The 21,312-nt window shown below is 41.6% G+C and overlaps 1 protein-coding gene across 6 annotated transcripts in view; it reads left to right on the forward strand.

Annotated features, from left to right (window-relative positions):
* Window positions 1-14,173, forward strand: part of thsd7a (thrombospondin type 1 domain containing 7A) — a 339,030-nt gene extending 324,857 nt beyond the window's left edge. For 3 of the 6 annotated variants that reach the window (XM_062957495.1, XM_062957498.1, XM_062957496.1), the window contains 5 exons: window positions 9,103-9,185; window positions 10,293-10,515; window positions 11,777-11,864; window positions 12,469-12,549; window positions 13,919-14,173. In XM_062957495.1, the coding sequence (XP_062813565.1) occupies window positions 9,103-9,185; window positions 10,293-10,515; window positions 11,777-11,864; window positions 12,469-12,549; window positions 13,919-13,931 (488 nt within the window). In that variant the 3' untranslated portion in view covers window positions 13,932-14,173. Of the gene's footprint in view, window positions 1-1,317; window positions 1,411-9,102; window positions 9,186-10,292; window positions 10,516-11,776; window positions 11,865-12,468 lie in introns of all 6 variants that reach the window. The other 3 variants (XM_062957497.1, XM_008112588.3, XM_062957499.1) reach the window with 3 other exon arrangements.
* The last annotated feature ends 7,139 nt before the right edge of the window (window positions 14,174-21,312 follow it).

Below are 21,312 nucleotides of genomic sequence, written 5' to 3' on the forward strand. Positions count from 1 at the left end.
ATAAAGATTTATAGCCTGTGTCACAACTACCATCACTAAAGGAGTTTACAACATGAATGAAAGCTTGGCTCCACATTTCTTTATGTTTGGAGTAGATCTATCAAAATCAAAAGAACAAGTTGCTTCTAACTTGCATCCCATTGATTTCAGTATGTTATGAAAGTATGACTAAACTTGGATTTCACCCAATGGATTCTATTCAATGTTGGTTTATCCAAATATAGCTGGAGACTTATCCCCCCTGATGTTAATGAATGGTAACTCATCATGGATCACCATTGGCTAGAATACCTCAAAGTGATGAGAATTAGAGCTAACAATATATAGAGATCAATATTTTCCTCTTCCCTTAGCTTCTGCTTATGCAAGACACTCCAAATTACCCCATATAGTCCTAGAGCAGTGGTATCAAGCTGGCGAAGGCTTCTGGGAATTGGAGGCCCAAACATCTGGAGGGCCATAAATTTGACATCTCTAGGGGGTCTCCCTAACTCAAAAAGATAGCTTTGTGGGAAGGCTTAAATTAGCTGACCAAAATAACATGGGTAAATATGAATTTCACTAAGGTAGATCCCCTTTCAGATGCAACTCTATAATTGTAGTATAAAATGGTGCAACATTAAAAGCACAATTTGTCATTATAACAATATACCTAAAGTAAGGAGCCAAGTTTGAAACAGGCACTGCCCAGAGGCCTATCTCGACCCACCACAATAAACCACCTTATTAGTGATGGTGATTGGTTATATCACCAACAGTTGGAGTGTTCTGAGTTTTAGTTACATTTTCCACTCATTTTCAGAAGGGAGAGGCTGGAATACTGTTAGAATACTACAACAGTGCTATAACCAGTGAAATCAGAAGAGAAAAGTCCATAGGTGCAGTACCTGTGATTAGAAATTAGACTGGTTGAAGTTGGCTGATTTTGGCTACTACCCTATTGATTAGTTCCAACTAGGCCTATTCAAATCAGTAGTTGGTTTGTGAGTCAACCGTTAAGAAAATATCATGGATTGAATTGGACTACTTTATTCAAAAAAGATGTAGGTATATGTTTGCCTTTCCTTGCCACAGCAGTGCCACCATGGAAAAAGTGCCACCACTTGTCTAAGTCACCAGTTAAATTCCACTCGTGTTATGTATTTAAAAATGTCTTGGATAATTTTGCATTGATGATATGGAACAGTATAAAAATATCAATGTATATTTATATTTGCTTAGACTGCTGTGTTTGACTTTCTTTTTCAATTTGTTCTATTTCTATAGCAGTGCAATTGTTCTGAATGGTCTTTTGATATCTAGGTGTTACTTTTGCAGATACCTTAATTCAAAATGAAACAAGTGATGAAGCAGGAATGTCCTCCTGTAGGCCTCGGGGCGGCTGACATTTTGTCACAAGGGTGCTCACAGGCATGTGCATCTTATGCCGGGACATACACAGTTTACCCCATTTCACTTGGCAACTAGCAAGATTGATTTGGGTCACTGCCAATCCTACCTAACAGCATCTAATTGCATCTGTTGTGATCAGGGTTTCATCATTGTTTTTCACCAGGTTACGTGCATGCTTATTTCAAGATGGCTGGGCATGCAAATAAGAGTATGAAAGTAAATATAAATTATGTACATAGCAACATTTAATTCAGAAGCTATGTACTCTTTTGTAAAGATAAAATGAGAAAACTGGGTACTTTAAACCACTGGCCAGAAAGGGAGGGGTGTTATGATTGAGCCTCATGGCTCTGTTACTGACAGACGTGGGCGTAAGACTCCTCGAGAGTCAGATACTCTCGAGGAGCGAGAGAGAAAAAGACTGCGAGACATATTTGCAGCACCATCTGACGAAGAATCTTTCGAAGGGTTTACGGAGAGAATGGAGGAGGGGCTGGTTAGCTCAGAGGAGGATGAGATGGATTGGACTCGGGTAAGGGAGGAATTGGGTGCCACTGGCCATGATGGGACAGAAGATGAATGGGGACCTTCAGGATTAGACCCATGGCTTAGCTGGAGGGATGGGACGGGATCCACAGCTGGAGATGCTGTTGGGCGTAGTCAGAGATGTTCCAGCTCTGACGAGGAAAGTGATGAGGAAACGCCCGGGTTAAGGAGGACAGCTGACAGTGATGAAGATTTGTAACTGGCATAAAATGGGGCTTGGGAGCAATTGCAAATTGCGTCGGGCAAGGTAATCTGGGCAAACGCTTGGGATCCGTGTGTGTGTGGGACGCTTCCCTGAAGACTTGTGTGCTTTCCTGTGCTGTGACGTAAGTTGATTGAAATCCAGGGTCAGACGGCGGGAGGGATTGTGTGGGCATTTGTTTGTGCAAACCTGTGCTTACTCTTATTAGCTTGACCTTCCGTCGTCTTTCTGACGGACGCCATCTCATGCTTTGAGAACCCGGACTGAACTGACCACGGCTTGTCTTCCCCCCTTCTTGGACTTGGAAAAACTACAAACGTCTGCTTCTGGCTTTGATTTACGGAACGGAACTGGTCTACTCTACTTCTACAATCCTTGGCTGAATTGCTCGTGTTGGAGATCCTGTCTACTGTGTGTGTGTGGGAGCGACGCAAGTTACTCTAAGCACAGTGCTGGCAGCAGAGAGGAATCTGCTGCCAATTAGTTGCATTCTTTGTATCTTTTGTTCCTTGGCTTTCGTTCTGTTAATACCTAGGCTGAAGCAAGCAGTTTGTTTTTACCCGGATTAAACTCCGGTTTAATCCGGTTTATCTTTTGAACATTTACTTTTGTCCCTTTTTGCTCCTAAAGGCAAAAACTGCCTGGCCCTTGTGTTTTTACGGGCATTTTTGAGTTCTGTAATCTAATAAACTCTGTTACTTTGAATCTTGTGGCGTTCTGTCCTTGACAGATTGCCCGACGCCCATAAAAAGTTTATTGCAGCAATAAACCCGTCAGGAAGACGATGGATGAGTTAAGAGCCAAAGTAGACCAATTGCAAACGGCCTTAAGCCAAACAGCTTTTGCTGTGAAAGGACATGTTTTGACTCCTGAACGCTTTGACGGAACCAGGTGCAAGTTGCCAACCTTTTTGGCACAAGTGGAGCTTTATTTTTCTCAGCTCAGTGCTCATGCTTTTCCTACTGACACTAGCAAGGTGGCTTTTATTTTGAGTTTGTTGACCGGTCCCGCAGGACAATGGGCCACTAATTTAATTTTGGGAAATGACCCAGTCAAGGACAATTTGAATAATTTCAAAAGGTTGTTAACTGATACTTTTGGGGATCCTCTCCGCACGGAGAACGCTGGGTGGGCTCTGTATCGGTTGAAACAGGGAAAGGGGACTGTTTTGGATTACTTAAATAAGTTTAACCTGTATCGCCACCAGCTGGATTGGGGGGAAAATGCATTCATGCTTTTATTTACTGCCGGGTTAAGTGATATGCTCCAGGATGAATTAGCACGCTTGGAGCCGGCTGAAAGCTGGGACGCCTTAGTAGCTAAGGTGTTGCGTTTAGACGCAAGGTTCGAGGCTCGTAAACACTCAAAAGCAATGTGTGCGCCACCTATGCATGTAACCAGGGCACCTGTGGTGATGGGGGAAGAGCCCATGGAGCTTGGGGTCTTTAAAAAACTGTCTACAGAGGAAAAGAGCCGTAGGAGGCAGCTGGGCTTGTGTTTGTACTGTGGGAATGCTGGGCATTTTGCCAAAAATTGTAATGTGAAACCTTCCCAGCTTTCGGGAAAAGGCCAGCCCTAGTGCGACGTGAGTCCAACGCACTAGGGCTCCTCAAGCAGTCAACTGAGGGGAGGAAGCATGTTTTCGTACCCATTACATTATCTGTTGGGGGAAGGGAACTTGTTTCTACTCTGGCACTGCTGGACTCAGGAGCTACGGTCTCCTATGTAGATATTGAGTTTGCTAAGAAGCATGGCATTCCTAGAGTGCGCAAGGCATGCGACGTGTGGGTGGAGGGAGCAGATGGGAGACTGCTGGAGACTGGGGTGGTTAACCAGGAAACCTCAGCAGTAACGTGGGAGGTGCAGGGAGTAACGGGAACGTTTGTGTGGGATATTACGAGCTTGCCTAGATATGATGTGATCCTGGGGATGGATTGGCTAGCTGTAGTAAACCCACAAGTGGATTGGGCAACACGTAAAGTGATCTTAAAGAGGCAGGATTGTTGCACTCTAAACGTTACTCATGCTGATATGGAGGGAGTGCCTGCTGAGTATGGGGAGTTCTCTGATGTATTTTGTAAAAGAGAAGCGGACAAATTACCACCGCACAGGCCATATGATTGCGCCATCAAGTTGGCAGAAGGTGCGAAACTGCCAGCAGGGAGGCTGTATGCCTTGACTGTACCGGAAAGGCAAGCTTTGCGGGAGTTTTTAGATGACAATTTAGCCAAGGGGTTTATTCGCCCATCTAGTTCTCCAACTGCGGCACCAGTATTCTTTGTAGCCAAAAAGACTGGGGAACTTAGGCTGGTCTGCGACTATCGGATCCTAAACAAATACACCATTCGGGATAGGTACCCGCTCCCTTTAATCTCGGAACTGTTATCAAGGGTGCAAGGGGCTAAGGTCTTTACCAAGCTTGACCTGCGGGGGGCCTATAACTTAATCCGTATACGGGAAGGGGATGAATGGAAGACGGCATTTAACACGTGTTTCGGATGCCACGAGTTCCGAGTCATGCCTTTTGGGCTTTGTAATGCTCCTGCGGTCTTCCAGAGGTTCATGAACGATGTGTTCAGGGACCTAATTGACCAATTTTTAGTGATTTATTTGGATGATATCTTGATTTTTTCTAAGGACGAGAAAGAACATCGTCAACATGTCAAGCAGGTTCTGCACCGACTGCGGGCTAATGGGCTTTTCGCCAAGGCTTCCAAATGCGTCTTTCATGTGCCTGAAGTGGAGTTCCTAGGTCATGTAGTGTCAGGTAGGGAACTTAAAATGGACCCACATAAGGTTGACGCCGTCAACTCATGGCAGGAGCTGAAAACTAAGAAGGATGTACAAAGGTTCTTAGGTTTTGCTAATTACTACCGGGAGTTTATTCCGAATTTTGCAAAGCTCACGGTACCTTTGACGCAGCTTCTGCGCAAGAAACAGCCATTTGTGTGGGGGCGGGAAGCTCACGAGGCGTTTCTACAACTTAAGTCTAGTTTTCAATCAGACAACATACTAACCCATCCTGATGTTGACAAACCGTTCGTGGTAGAAGCGGACGCTTCTAGCTACGCGTTGGGGGCTGTATTGTCTCAGAAAGATTCCTCAGGGACCTTGCGTCCCTGTGGATTTTACTCGCGGCAACTAACACCCTTCGAGCAGAACTATACCATATGGGAGAAGGAGTTGTTGGCGATTAAGGTGGCGTTTGAGGTGTGGCGGCACTGGCTTGAAGGGGCACGGCACCAGATCGTGGTCAGATCTGATCACAAGAATTTAGAGCACTTGCAAACAGCAAAGAAGTTAAACCAGCGTCAAATCCGATGGGCTTTGTTTTTCTCCAGGTTTAACTTCAAGGTGCAGTTCGTAGAGGGGAAGGCAAACTTGCGGGCCGATGCTTTATCCCGCAAGCCGGAGTTTAAGACCAATGAGCAGGTTGTATGTCAGACCATCTTGCCTACTGCCTCTCTGTGTGTTGTAGATAATGAGCTCGGGTTACATGACCAGATCCTTGAGGCTCAGAGGGATGATGTGTGGACACAGGAGCAACTGATGCTGCTCTCAGCAGGTAATCGTACCATACTGCCGCATCTACAAGATCAAGACGGAGTATTGGTACGCAGGGGGCAGGTCTACGTACCAGTGGGGGCCCTCAGGTTGGAGGTGATTAGAGCCCACCATGACGAACCCATGGCTGGGCACTTTGGCAGATTCAAGACCGTGCAGCTCATTACCAGGAGCTATTGGTGGCCAAAGATGCGGCAAGACATTCTGCGCTTTTGTGACAGCTGCGCCGTTTGCCAGCAGAGTAAGACGCCTGTTGGGCGCCCTAGAGGGTTGTTGTCGTCTTTACCTGTTCCGGACAGGCCATGGCAAATCATTTCCATGGATTTCATTTCAGATTTGCCTAAGTCTGGGGGTTATACTTGTATTTGGGTGGTGGTGGATTTATTTAGTAAACTGGCTCATTTTGTTCCTTGTTCAACCATTCCGGCGGCCCCTACGTTGGCCTTACTATTTACTAAGCACATCTATCGTTTGCACGGAGCACCCGAGGTGATTATTTCAGATAGGGCTCCGCAATTTGTGTCACGCTTTTGGAAACATTTCCATGAGTGCTTGGGGACTAAGTTAAACGTTTCTTCAGCCTTTCATCCGCAAACGGATGGACAGTCGGAACGGGTTAATGGGCTCTTAGAGCAATATCTGCGTTGTTTTTGTTTAGATCAACCCACGGCTTGGGTGAAGTGGCTACCGGTGGCGGAATTTGCTTACAACAATGCGGTGCACACATCTAGTCAGCATACGCCGTTTGAGCTAACTTATGGTTTTCACCCACGGGGAGGTGTGGCGCCGTCGACCAATGTGGTCTCTTCGGACCCTGTGTACCGCTCTACGGAAATGGCTGCATTGCATGATGTTGCCCGTCGCTTACTGCTGGAAGCTAAGGCAACGCAGAAGACTCAGGCTGACCGCCACAGGCAGGCAGGGGAGGAGTTGGAAGAAGGGGATTTGGTGTGGTTATCTTCCAAACATATTAAACAGGCTGGGGGAAAGTTTGCGCCTCGGTATTTGGGTCCCTTTCCTATCGTTAAAAAGATTTCTTCCGTTGCGTTTCGTTTGCGTTTACCGTCTAGTTTAAAGGTCCATCCAGTCTTTCATCGTTCGCTGTTGAAACTTGATACCTCTAGTCGTCGTGGTGCTATAGCGGAGGGTATCACTGCCACTTCTCCGCCATCGGGGGAGGAGGCCTTTGTGAGAGGGGATAGTGTTATGATTGAGCCTCATGGCTCTGTTACTGACAGACGTGGGCGTAAGACTCCTCGAGAGTCAGATACTCTCGAGGAGCGAGAGAGAAAAAGACTGCGAGACATATTTGCAGCACCATCTGACGAAGAATCTTTCGAAGGGTTTACGGAGAGAATGGAGGAGGGGCTGGTTAGCTCAGAGGAGGATGAGATGGATTGGACTCGGGTAAGGGAGGAATTGGGTGCCACTGGCCATGATGGGACAGAAGATGAATGGGGACCTTCAGGATTAGACCCATGGCTTAGCTGGAGGGATGGGACGGGATCCACAGCTGGAGATGCTGTTGGGCGTAGTCAGAGATGTTCCAGCTCTGACGAGGAAAGTGATGAGGAAACGCCCGGGTTAAGGAGGACAGCTGACAGTGATGAAGATTTGTAACTGGCATAAAATGGGGCTTGGGAGCAATTGCAAATTGCGTCGGGCAAGGTAATCTGGGCAAACGCTTGGGATCCGTGTGTGTGTGGGACGCTTCCCTGAAGACTTGTGTGCTTTCCTGTGCTGTGACGTAAGTTGATTGAAATCCAGGGTCAGACGGCGGGAGGGATTGTGTGGGCATTTGTTTGTGCAAACCTGTGCTTACTCTTATTAGCTTGACCTTCCGTCGTCTTTCTGACGGACGCCATCTCATGCTTTGAGAACCCGGACTGAACTGACCACGGCTTGTCTTCCCCCCTTCTTGGACTTGGAAAAACTACAAACGTCTGCTTCTGGCTTTGATTTACGGAACGGAACTGGTCTACTCTACTTCTACAATCCTTGGCTGAATTGCTCGTGTTGGAGATCCTGTCTACTGTGTGTGTGTGGGAGCGACGCAAGTTACTCTAAGCACAGTGCTGGCAGCAGAGAGGAATCTGCTGCCAATTAGTTGCATTCTTTGTATCTTTTGTTCCTTGGCTTTCGTTCTGTTAATACCTAGGCTGAAGCAAGCAGTTTGTTTTTACCCGGATTAAACTCCGGTTTAATCCGGTTTATCTTTTGAACATTTACTTTTGTCCCTTTTTGCTCCTAAAGGCAAAAACTGCCTGGCCCTTGTGTTTTTACGGGCATTTTTGAGTTCTGTAATCTAATAAACTCTGTTACTTTGAATCTTGTGGCGTTCTGTCCTTGACAAGGGGGATTCAGGTTCAAAACAATGATGAAGGCTTGTGTGTTTAAAACAATAACTGTGCAGCATTCATAACAATATAGCCACTGAGAATTAAGAACAGAATATGGAGAAAGATTACTCTTAATAACTACATATTTGTTTGTCTTTTTAAAGAAGATCATTTATTATTTTGAATTCAGCAGTGACAAACAATTGGTTCAACTCCATTCCCTCAAAATGAACAGTTTAATGAGAAAAATTATAATTTGTTTTCATAGAATCTTAGGATCATAGATTTGGAAGAAACTTGTTGAATAAAAAAGAGTTATTAACAAAGTAAAGAGACCACAAGGGCCATACATTCCAACCCCCTGCCATGCAGGAAAATTCAATCAAAGCATTGTGCCATTGTGAACCAGAACAACTTGTGCAATGGCCTTTAAGGTGATGGAACTATAAAGGATCCACCCAAGGGATAATTGCTTTTCCCCCCTTTCTTCAGATCAGAATGGTTCAGAAAGTCATAGGAAGTATAGGCATGAAGACAGAGGTGCAACCATTAAAACAACACAGTTAGATAATACAATAGAAGGAAGGGCAGTTCTCAGAAATGTTGATGGTAACCAACTCATCCTTTTTATGTGGCCTGTAAATTTGCTCACTAGTTGGCCAATTAAGATGAAAGCTCCATATTATAAGGGGACTGTGGTTTCCATCTTGCATCACCTTTGGCAGTTGGTCAATAATGTTAAGGACTGTTAGCAATAGGACTGACCTGCCAAGAATACAGTTACCTCTCAGATGAGAAATCCAATTATTCCCAGTACAGTTTCCTATTTCTAGCCAATTGCCTGTTGGGGAACCAAGTCGCCATTAGACCTCACAACATTTTTTATAGACTGTTACAAAAAATTCCATCAGTCACTAGTATTTTTCCTGTGAGAAACCATAATGGAGTATAAGAGCAATCTTTCCCGTGTATTGGATCCCTATTTTCTTGGCTATCATGGAGATTTTCCTCAATAGTGAGGAACAAGTGTGTCAAAATACAATTTATTTTGTTCTGCAGGAGGCTGCTTAGTACTGCACCAACCTGAGATTGATAGATCATGTAAACCACCCTGCAGTCAACCCCATTCTTACTGTAGTGAGGTAGGTGCTATTGTATCATATGAACATAGTGGTCTATATGTGGCCACAGTAACATCTTGATATGTAATTTTGGAGCAGCAGGGAAAGTCAAAATTCTTTAAAATGTTAACATTTGAGGAATATTGCAATAGGGAATCTCAGAATTTATTTGAAAACTAAATTTCATAGGGAAATTTAGCTGAGAAACTAAATTTCGAGAGAAAATTTCATACAAGCAGAGAAACTTTGCCAAATTTTTTGTTTAGCCCCCTCTGCCCAGGAAAGGAATGTGGACAATTAAATGGAATTAAATTGACCACAATTTTATTCAAGGAATGAGTGTTTATCCAAGGACTAGTGTGGAAATGTAAAAGTAAACCCTTTTTAAGAGATGTTCAAGATCTAGCAAACCTCTACTATCAATACTGAGCTAACAGAAATGAGCTCTACCATTAGGCAAAGTGGGCCATCTATCTCGATCAGCAGTTGGAGAGCTCTGCCATCATTTTGGAGGAGCACAGCGTTCTAGATGAGTACCAGCCTGAATACCGAGATGCTTAACTTACAATATAAATACAGCAGTGTGCCTCCACCTTGCCATGCTTGGCTGTTTCAGCTAATTGGTGACGTGGGTAGAAAATAGATTTTGGTATGTCCTTCTCCTACCTCTCAGTCACATCACATAAGAAGCTAGGAAAGCATCACTGCCACATTAGAAGGCAAGATGTAGTACCTCTTCAGAGCCTACATGGGGTAGTAATTTGAATTTTGGATGAGGATTGAGAAATCAGTGTTCAAATTCCCAATCAGCCATGGACATCCATTGGTGGACATTGGGAAAGTCACACTCTTCCAGCCTCAGAGGAAAGCAAGGGCTAACCCCCTCTAAACAAATCTCAGCAAGAAAACTCTGTGAAAGAATTATCATAAGTTTGAAATGACTTGAAGGTACACTGCCATAGCAACAACATATATCTCTTTGCTGCCCCCCCCCCCAATCAATTTTGCCACTGTATCAGTTTGGGGTAGTGGTTAGGGATAATTTTATTCTTCTTCCATTGTACATTGTATAGCACTGAAAGATGTCTTGCCTTTGCTACAGTGTGTGAAATACTTATTCTTCTGCAGACTAGGACTTGTGCTTGTGACGAAGGGTACACAGAAGTGATGTCCTCTAATGGCACACTTGAGCAATGCACTCTGATCCCGGTGGTAGCCATCCCCACAGTGGAGGACAAAAAGGGGGATGTAAAAACCAGCCGAGCTGTGAATCCCACACAGCCATCCAATACCCAATCAGGACGAGGAAGAGCTTGGTTCCTGCAGCCTTTTGGACCAGGTGAAGTTCCATGTAAATAGTTAGTGCTTCTAAATAATGTCACTGAAATGATTTTCATTTCATGAAAATATGGTCCATTTATCGAGTTTTGACATAATGTTTTCCAGAGGCAAAGATTTAATTCCCTTTGCTAAACAGGATATAAAAGAGGTGGAATGATTTTCAGATTTTTCCTAGTTCTTACCATTCTTAAGAGTGTTGAACAATTAGGGATACTCTTTTTTTTTACTCAAACTTTTACTTGTAATGCAGAGTGTGTATGTATATATATGAGACAATGTCAGACATAAGCTTAGGTCCACGGAACCCGCTGGCCCAGCATTGAGTCTTCTTCACAACATACTTATACTATTGCTTATGAATTGAGGCTAATTCTTATCTGCCCCTTTCCTAAATGTTCCAAAGTTTTTTACAAGATACCCTTAATATCTCTGTGGTAGTTTCGACACACACACACATACATCTCATGAATACCAAAATCCGTAGATATCTGAACACACATTATATGTAACATCATCTGTATAAATAAAAATGTAATGTCCATCCGTTAGGGACATCATATTTCCCAAACTATCCCACCGACGGCTGTGAAATTTGGACTTAACGTAGCATCCAACCTGGCAAGTGTTTTAAGCCTACTCTCACAAACCTAACCCACCTGAGAAAGGTAAAAACAAACTCCAAATCAGACCATGGATGGTTGAATTTTATATTTAATGAGACTAGATTTCCATTCATACTAGTGATCAAGATGTGTAATTACTTTAAGTAAATGTATTATTTGTTGACAGTCATAGAAGCAATTTACAATGCAACTATATGTATACTAAATAAAAAAATATGGCCCTCTATGACCAGTAGGTACATAGAGTCTTAACAGAAAATATCTTGATCACTAGTATGAATGGAAATCTAGTTTTATTAAATATGTTTAAAAGAGTGTAACATAATAACTTTCCTGGAAGTTAGATATATACATAGGGAATAGATGTGTTCTGAACTATTTGTCTTAATTTGACACTTGAGTTCACACAATGAGAAGAGCAGGTTTTGTTCTTTACTCTTTGGCTACTTCATATTGCAAGCAAAAAAGTTGCCACACTTATCAACTAAGTGATTTCATGCAGCCTCTAAATTGCATTATGTTGGACAATATCACTAACAAAACTTGCGCAAGCTTTTTTATATGTTCTATACATTTTTACTACATTATATTTTGTAATTCTATTCAGTACTAACTTGCAGATTAACAACTAACCTTAATTCCTTTTAGACGGGAACCTGAAGACCTGGGTTTATGGTGTAGCTGCTGGTGCATTTGTTTTGCTCATCTTTATTAGTTCTATGATCTATCTAGCTTGGTAAGTTCTTCAGTAATTTCATATCTTTTAAACTATTATTAACAAAGCCATGAATGTGAAATTCAGCAAGAAACAGACAGATAGCTAAGAGAGATCATGCTTAACATCAGTTTTAATGCAAAGTCCCATTATTTCTCCCTGAAATTATGCAGGTAGGAACAATGTTTCTGTGGCAGTTAGTGCTATAGAGTTACGTTCTTCAGGAGATATACTAGTATTACCTGTATTTGGATCCCAACACTGAAGCTAGTATTATTTATGTGTTAATGAAAATAAATTGCAAAACATATTTAAATTGTATTGGTTTTGGATCTATCATTAAGGCTGTAATTTACAACTCTTTGTTTCTTTGATCAAAACCAGGAAAAAAGCATCCTTAGTTACTAGACATTCTACCAGTTGAATTTGGATTAGTCAGTATATAAGGTGTTCTGAAGAAAGGTGACTTGAATTACAAAACCAGTAATACTATAGCTAAATAATCCATGCTATAGCTAAATAATTTTATGCAGCTCTTCTGAAATGAAAATTAAATCCAGTCATTAAATATTATTTCCTCTACTTTGATATACGAGTTATTCACTGTTGATTTTACTCACTGCAGCAAAAAGCCAAAGAAGCCTCAAAGAAGACAGAACAACCGTCTGAAACCTTTAACGCTGGCTTACGATGGAGATGCAGACATGTAAAATAATGACTTTCCATTGACTTTAGTCTGTTGAAACTGTAAGAGTTCAAAAAGAGCATGTACATGGTGTACATCACAGAGCAGAACAAAAAATAATAATTTGACAATAGCCATGGATACTCCAAGAGACTTTCTTGGTTCCTAGATCATCTCTATCAGGACAGCAAATTCTGGTGACAAATTTCTGTTGTTAAGCACAGCAGCTGGAACTGTTAAAGTGGCCTTTTTGTTTGTTTGTTTAGAAAAGGATAAACTGTCAAGCCACTTGTATCTCCAGCCAATTGTATATGACTTATATTGACATCTGGAAGTCTTAATGCCACAGCTCTAGGCAGCATTAACCTAATGTACTCAGTAAGCATGAAGAGATCATACCAAGATGTCTGTAATGCTTTATAGACAACTTATATACTCAGATGCACCATATGTATTAACCTGTCAAATGACTTACTGGCTAAACAGCAATCTAGTGCTTAGTAACCTGTTGACTTTAACTGAGACTAAGAACCCACTGAGCAAGTTTGGCATTTTGGCAATGGAAGGTGGTTTTTTTCATTGACTTGCCTTCCACAAGAGTGAAGACTTGCAAAAGACTTATTACTCAACTGCAGATACTAAAGCGCCATACACACACTTATTAAGAAAGAAAGCATTTTCAGGTTCACTATTTTATAGAAGTTGTCTGGAAAATTAATATCTGTGTGTAATACGTTTTTACTTTCTCTGACTCTCCAACCGTTGCCTGCAACTTTTTTTCTACACATAAGGCAATTTTTTGCACTATATTAGTGCAGCATGATATGCACTTATTAAGTAGTATTGCCATAGAAACTGCCTCTTTTCAATAAGGATGATGGTGAAGGTGCTGCATCTTTTCAGACAGCACCAAATAGACAATTTACCAGTAAGTTCTTGAGTCCTCCTGAGAGTAGAGATCAGTTTCTGGACTGTGACTGGATCAGACCAGCGAATACAAGTACTGTTTATACTATTTCTTGTAACAGCAACTGTTTTGTAGTTGAAACCATGGCAGTAAATGTAAGTGTCTAATTTTTTGATTCTGTCCAACTTATACAGATAATAGATTTTCACGTTGATTTCTAATTACTTTGAAGGTTGTTTATGACTAGATTTTTATATTGCTAACTTTGTAAAAAAAGAAAAGAAAAAGTGTGGTTGCCCTCTAATCTTGAGGAAGATATTTGTCTAAACAATGTTTCCGCTTATGTTCGGCAGAAATGATGCAAATTAATGACTTTTTTTCTCCTGCTAATGGAAACTGTTTTGTTGCTGAAGACTTAGTAGTGTCTTCTCTTTCCACTTGGGATAACCTGGTGTATTCTTGACTTTTGTTTTCTTCATCCAGACTCATCACTTAATACATCCTATATGAAGATACAAAAATGGTTCCAGCTTCCTTAATGTAAGCAGGGGGATTATAATGCACTCTAGAACAGATTCATCTAGAATGGCTACCCTATTGATATCCAGGGAATGGAATTGATATTTTCAAGAATTTCTTTCGATGGGGCATCACCTCTCCAATCCAGTTCCATTCCATGAGTGCATACTGAGCTCTGCCTGATGTGCAACTTTAAAAAAAGTACTCCTTGCAACATAACCACTTCCAGCTGCTTCATTTCTTCCATTAATCTAGTTTTTTTTTAGTGTATCACTTACTATCATGAAACCTATTTTGCTGCTAGTAACAGCCTATCCAAAATATTAGGTCATTCTTTCAAGATGGCATCTGGGTCTATCTTGATCTAAACATATTGAATAAGCAATATAAGTAATCAACTTTAATCAGGCATCTGTTAAACAACAACATTCTTGGTTCCGTTTTCTCAGGTCTCTGTCAATAAGCTAAACTATTCCTAACTGGGTCATTATACAGTGATCATTAAAGCCAATGTTCCCAATCTACATGGGGGAAATATGTTTTCAGAACAGTTCGTAATAGTCCTGAGTTTGAGTGAAATATGGTGAAACAGCTCCTCCTTGAAAACCCATTGGGCTCACATCCTCCATATTTATTCATTTTGTCATTCATTTCCACTTGCTCAGTCCAGTAGGTTCCAATGGGGAAGAGAACAGTTATGCCAACTCCTATGTGGCATAAAGGGGGAAATCCTGGGACTGCTACTGCAGACAAGGGAGTTTTGGATCTCAGGCCATTTTTGTTCTGCCTTTCTCCCAGAAATCTACATTTGAGGTCTACTAGTGGGAATACCACTAGTGATATATTTATACTTTCAGAGTTTTCTCTGGCTAGTCTTCAACTCTTGAATGCTGCCCCATGCTAGTGGAGGGCCACCTCCTTCTCATCCTAACCCGAACTAGTCTGAATAAATATGGAGATAAGAAATGCTCTGCCTATTCTTCACCTCAAGTAAAGTCATCATAGACTCACCGTGCGCTTCATCATCTTTATCCACACAGTATCAACAGCCTCCTAATCCCATACTGATTTTGTTTAAAATAAATATTTATCAAAAATTTATGGAGTGGAACTACAACGAGCCATACTAAAACAGCAGAAGAAATTTAGGGATGGAAAAGGATTTTGCTGGATTTGGTAGCAACCAATTTGCATCACCTAAGACTTGTTCTGAAAATGAACACACTTTGCCTCAAAAATTTACACATGTGCATTTTAAAGTGTGAATGGTTAAAAATGCACACCACTAGAAATATAGAGCCAACCCCTCACCTCTCCAAAGTGAGGAAAGTGCATACATCAGGCTAAATGAAGGAACACATTGGGGGAAATGTGTAAAATCAACCGCATACAATTTTCAAACAACATTTTGCAATCTAATAAGCATAAGGCAATTCAGATGGGGCTCAATGATATAAAACAAAACATCATTTTTTCATTGTTAAATCTCAACTGCTTTGAACAACAATTCTTTGGAAAGATGTATAGTAAGTTTTAAAATAAACATGAAACACAACCAATGTATTCACATTAAAGTTGAGAATTGAATAGATCAGTGGTTCTCAATCTGTGGGTCCCCAGATGTTTTGGCCTTCAACTCCCAAAACTCCTAACAGCTGGTGAACTGGCTGGGGTTTCTGGGAGTTGTAGGCCAAAACATCTAGGGACCCACAGGTTAAAAACCATGAGAATAGATAGTATAGAAGTAGGAAAACATTTTAACTTTCAGACATTTTGGATGGGGTATCTTCCATTGCTGGAATTCCGGCTCTCTTGGTCAGTTGTATGAGATTATTGGAGCTGGTGAAAGCAAATCCTTTCCCTTTCCTGTGTTCCTGGAAAATTTAGTTGGACCTTACTACCTTAATAATGCAGCTCTATTTGTGTTTAATTGGCAGTAAGTCATTCTATGTGCAGCGAGGTTTACTTCCAGGTAATGGTACAAAAAGCAGATATGCATACTCTGAATTTGCAGAAATGATTGTAAAAAAATGGGGTGAATGAAGATTTACTATCTGAAGAACTGTCTTTCATTATAAAGATAGAAAAGCCTTTTCAAAGATCATCAGGACAGTAGGAAGGCTACAAATACAGTCTGGATTGTGCTTAGAGATCAGAAGGTAGCATTGAAGCAGTAATGTTAAAACTATCTGTATAAAAATTAAGTTGCTTTTGAAATGTGTTTTTTACAAACCCAGTGCCTAAAGCAGCCACTACAGTAGATTATAATCTACTAACAATGATTAGTTGGGGGAAAATAACATTTTCAGTGATCATCTTTATTCCATTCCAAAACTTGTGGACATTTTCTTCTTGTTGCTGCCATGTCTAATTTCTTTATTAAAATATGTGTTTTTAAGATTGCAACATGTCTTTTGAGTCCTGAAACCATGTCTACTCAACATTTCCAGATTCTGCAGAAGCAAGATAATATTTGTTATAGTCAGCATTCCTCCCATCCTGTATTTACCACAAAAAATGATTAATTTAAGATAAAGTTTGTAGAATATTACTGTCAAATCCAGAAATCCATGGAAAGACATAGGTTTGTCTTTTGAACCTTTGTAAATTCTGGTCACCCAAAGTTTCTTTAAAAATATTTTGCCTAAAGTACAGTGCAATTCTACATATGTCTACTTAAAAGTAAGCTCTATTGAATCTAACGGGGCTTACTCTCAAGTAAGTGTGTATAGGTTTGCAGCTGCAATTTACTTGAATTTTATTTTATCTTATTTTATTTGTAGATTAAGAAGGTGGCTGTCTGGGGAATGTTTACCTTTTTTGTTAATTTGTAAATGTTGTAATGCATTTTTTATTTTTTAAATTATGTATATTCCTTTTTTTAAAAAAAATGCACAAAAATGTTTTACGTACAACTACTGCAACTTTGTGTATATTGTCACCAAGCTTTATTCAGTTAATGCAGATCACATCTGAAAATGTAAACATTCTTACCTTTTTACATGTGATATTTGTACATAACTGAGGTAATGCAGACAATAAATATTAACACAAAATTGGTGTGTATGTGTGGGTCTGTGCTATAATTAAAGTGTTATTCTGCCATAGAATGATAGCCAGATCCTTCCCTTCGTCAATGCTGCAATGCGAGTACTAGAGCCTATGTGGTGTAGTGGTATGAGAGTTGGACGACAGCTCTGGAAACCAGTGTTCAAAACCCAGTTGGCTACGGAAACCCACTGGGTGACCTTGGGTGAGATTAATCCTGGAACAGGATTGCCTTAGGATCACCATGAGTAAGAAACAGCTTGAAGGCACACAACAACAACTAGAATGCTCCACTCCACTCACCGGTCAAGATCCTACTTCATGCAGGTATAGCATTATGCTCCACCTTTACTGTCTGTGTTCTCTCCTCCATTCTGTTGGCTTCTAAATGCATTACTAATAGGGAGAGGAGAAAGGTTGGGGAGGCAATTCACAGGAGATTTACGTAGTTCTTCTGGCTTTATAAGAGGTAGGATATGACAACATATCCTAGATGGAGTGTCCCATTCTGTTGTTTTCTCTTGGAACAAGCCCCAAGTACCTTTTATCTTTCGAATTGCCTTTCTGCCCATAAGTAGCAGCAGCTCCTATTGGAGATTAATAGTGGTTGGTTAGATGGATTGGATAGAGTGCAAAGGACAAGATAATAAAAAGATCTAAAAAGAAATATGAACACATAAGCTGCCAACAGTTTTTGCCTAATGTGCTAGAGAGCTTGGAATTACCTTTCATGAGTTATCCCGCCTTTTTTTTTTTTTTTTTTGTAATGATGGCAGAATGAAGTTATTTTCCAAAAGTAGTACTGTGAGTGGAAACAAAATTGCCTAACTGGTGTACAGTGGACCCTCAATATCTCCTGGGGGTTGATTCCAGGATGCCATGTGGATATCAAAATCCATGGATGCTTAAGCCCCAATCTATACATCAGCATAGTAAAATGGTGTCCCTTATATAAGATGGCAAATCCAAACTTTGCTTTTGGATTAAAAAATATATTTTGAAAACCTGGATAGCTGAATCTGTAGATATGGAGGGCCAACTAGTAATATTTTAGTTAGTTTTTGATGTGAAAACCAATAAGAGAAATTACTTTTCAAGCATGGTAATAATTAATTCCAATGGCTTAGTTTAAAACCAATGGAGCCCCCGGTGGCATAGTGGATTAAAGTCTCGTGACTTGAAAGTTGGGTTGCTGATCTGAAAGCTGCCAGGTTCAAATCCCACCCGGGGAGAGCACGGATGAGCTCCCTCTATCAGCTCCAGCTCCATGCGGGGACATGAGGGAAGCCTCCCACAAGGATGATAAAAACATCAAAACATCCGGGCATCCCCTGGGCAACGTCCTTGCAGACAGCCAATTCTCTCACACCAGAAGCGACTTGCAGTTTCTCAAGTTGCTCCTGACACAGTGAAAACAAATTACTTTTCCAAAAGTAACTTTCTGAGCACTCTGGTGTTTTATTTAATGCCCATAACACCCTTTGCATGTCAGGAATAATGTAATTGGCTTTTGGAACCATGGATGCTGGGATGATAATACACAAAATTAAAGTGGAATTGAAACCTAAGTGAACATAGCCCCTGTCACTCACTTTGTCCCTTCTCTAGCTCCACTCCAATTAATCTAAATGGTAATAAGGGACAAAGAAGGCAGTGACCATCTTTCCAAGTCTCTGGTAGTGACTAAATGGATTCCAGTATCAAATACTAGGAGCCCCTGGTGGCACAGCGAATTAAACCGCTAAGCTGCTGAACTTGCTGACTGGAAGGTCGGTGGTTCAAATCTGGGGAGTGGAGTGAGCTCCCGTTGTTAACCCCAGTTTCTGCCAACCTAACAGTTCGAAAACATGCAAATGTGAGTAGATCAATAGGTACTGCTCCGGTGGGAAGGTAACGGCACTCTATGCAGTCATGTTGGCCACATGACCTAGGAGGTATCTACAGACAACGCCAGCTCTTCAGCTTAGAAATGGAGATGAGCACCAACCTCCAGAGTCGGACACCACTTTGCCAGCAAACTGAGGGGCAGAGGGGCAAATCTGTCATCCCACCTGCCATTCTCTCGTGGCAACTCTTCCCCCATCACATGGGGGAAGTATCACTAAAGCTGCAGGGATCTGTGCTGGCTCCATTGGATCCAGCGCAACACAGGAAGCCTCCCTTGTTGCAAGGGAAGCATCACACAACGCTTCCACTCCATTTGTTCTGCGACATAGTGTGATGAGCAATGTGCCTATCTGTCGCTGGACTGGCGGGCTAAAAAACCCCCCATATGTTGAGGTCAAAGAAGTGTGATCTCATTTTACCTTTACCTTTTTTATTCATTTATGGCAGGTATGGGTAAACCCAGGCCCAGGGGGCCAGATGTGGCCCCTTGGGCTCTTTTCTCAGGCCCTCCTCTCTCACACCATCCTTTCCTTCCTTCTCTCTTCTCTTCTTCCTTCCCACCCTCCCTTCCTTACCTCCCTCTTTCTCCCTCCCTCCTTCCCTTCTACCCTTTGGTCCTTCCTTTCCTCTTTCCTCCCTCCTTCCCTCTCTCTCTTTCTCCTTGCTTCTCTTTTGTCTAACCTTCCTCCCTTCTCCCTCCCTTCCTTTCTTCCATCCTTCTCTTCCTCCCTCCCTTTCTTCTCTTTTTCCTTCCAGCTCTAGGATTCTTGGATTCCATATCAGGAGTAGGCAGTATGGGAGTCTAATGGATGCACCTTTTCTTCTCCCATCCACCATCTCATCCTGACCAAGGCTAACCCTTTTGGGTTCCAAACATTTCCGTCATTCTTTCACTTTCTGCTTCAGAAAGAGAAGAGGAAGGGGAAGAAAGGTTAGGGAGGGGACTTGGAGAGAAACCCCTCCCTCCCGGCCCACCCACACCGCTCCAGCCCGCCCTGTGGCCCCCAAGCTAGAAAGTTTACCCATGCCTGATTTATGGTATTCAACAGGAGAAATGGAAACATTTGCAGAAACATTTATGGTAAGGTTACAAACCTAAGAGTAATTCAAGGATTCCAAAACCATCCCATCCACATAGATTCATGGGTACAGAGGAGTGACTATACTCCCAGCTTTGCGGGAAATGACCCAAAACTTTCAACAGCTGGTGTCCTGCTCATGTATGTAGATAATGTTAAAGCAATGAAAAAGAAACAAAGCAAAGATGATTTGTGCAACATTGCGCACCACCTTCCTTCTACTATATTCCATTCCCTTGAAGCACTCTTCTCCTCATTCTGCTATTGAGTTGGAGTGATCAGAACAGATGGCCCTCTCCCCCTCGGCTGGATATTCCCATCATTTTTATTGATTGCTCTGACAGCCTTAATTCACTTCAGAGCCACCGACTCAGCTTTAATTGGCTTTAATGCTATCAGAATGGTGTTCGTATGACAGATTTTAAAAGGCATTAAGTCAAAAGGTCATTGAGCACAAAAATGCATTTGAAATATCTCCTCTGGGTAGCGCTGGGTGACAGCAGTTCCCCCACTTCTCTACATGCTGATGTTGCCTATGAACAGCAATGTACATAGTAGGATTTCTGTAAACCCATATTTTGGGAAAGGCTTCAGTGAGTAATAGACTCTGCCATTACAATGCTACAATTAAGTGTTCTATCATTCCAGAAACAGCCTGTCTGCTGGGTGCAACAATTGCTGGTCCTTAAAATCTGAACAAAAGTGGCTAAAGTAAGGACTGAGCGATGATGTTTCCTATGAAAACATCTATCACGAAGTTACTCAACTTTCCTGAAACATCCCCAAATTAAGTGGACATTATGAAATTAGAAAAAACGCAACAAGCATAGACTTTTGCAACAAAATGCTTGCTGAATACAAATGCTTTGCCCTTCTCAGCACAATGAAACCCTCCAAAGTCTAAACTGGGATCCCTAAAAGAAGAGCTATAGTTCACCTGCACTTCACTCAGAGGGTCCAAGTTCTACTATCTTCAGAGAGTGAGGAAAACATACCAAAATCCCCGGGAGCAGTTGCCACTCAAAGATCAGATAAACAGATAATCTCAATTCAACACTTATGTAGTTTAACAAAAATACCTGCATTAAGGCAAACACCACAACAGTACTATACAACTCCAATACAAAATATGAACAATGTGCAGGAGTGTTGCACAAACCACTACACATAATGCCCAAGGGTCACAGAGTAAAATGTGTATTGTCATAGGGACCCATAGGCCAGGTGCCTACACAAAACACATCAGCAGAAAAATTAAAGGTTTATTGGGATAGTCCAATGGAGTCCAATGTATAGCTTGTTCCCCTGGCCACCTCATAGGCTCTACAACCTGTGGCAATGGGT

Source organism: Anolis carolinensis, chromosome 6 (genome assembly GCF_035594765.1).
Source record: "Anolis carolinensis isolate JA03-04 chromosome 6, rAnoCar3.1.pri, whole genome shotgun sequence".
NCBI lineage: Eukaryota > Metazoa > Chordata > Lepidosauria > Squamata > Dactyloidae > Anolis > Anolis carolinensis.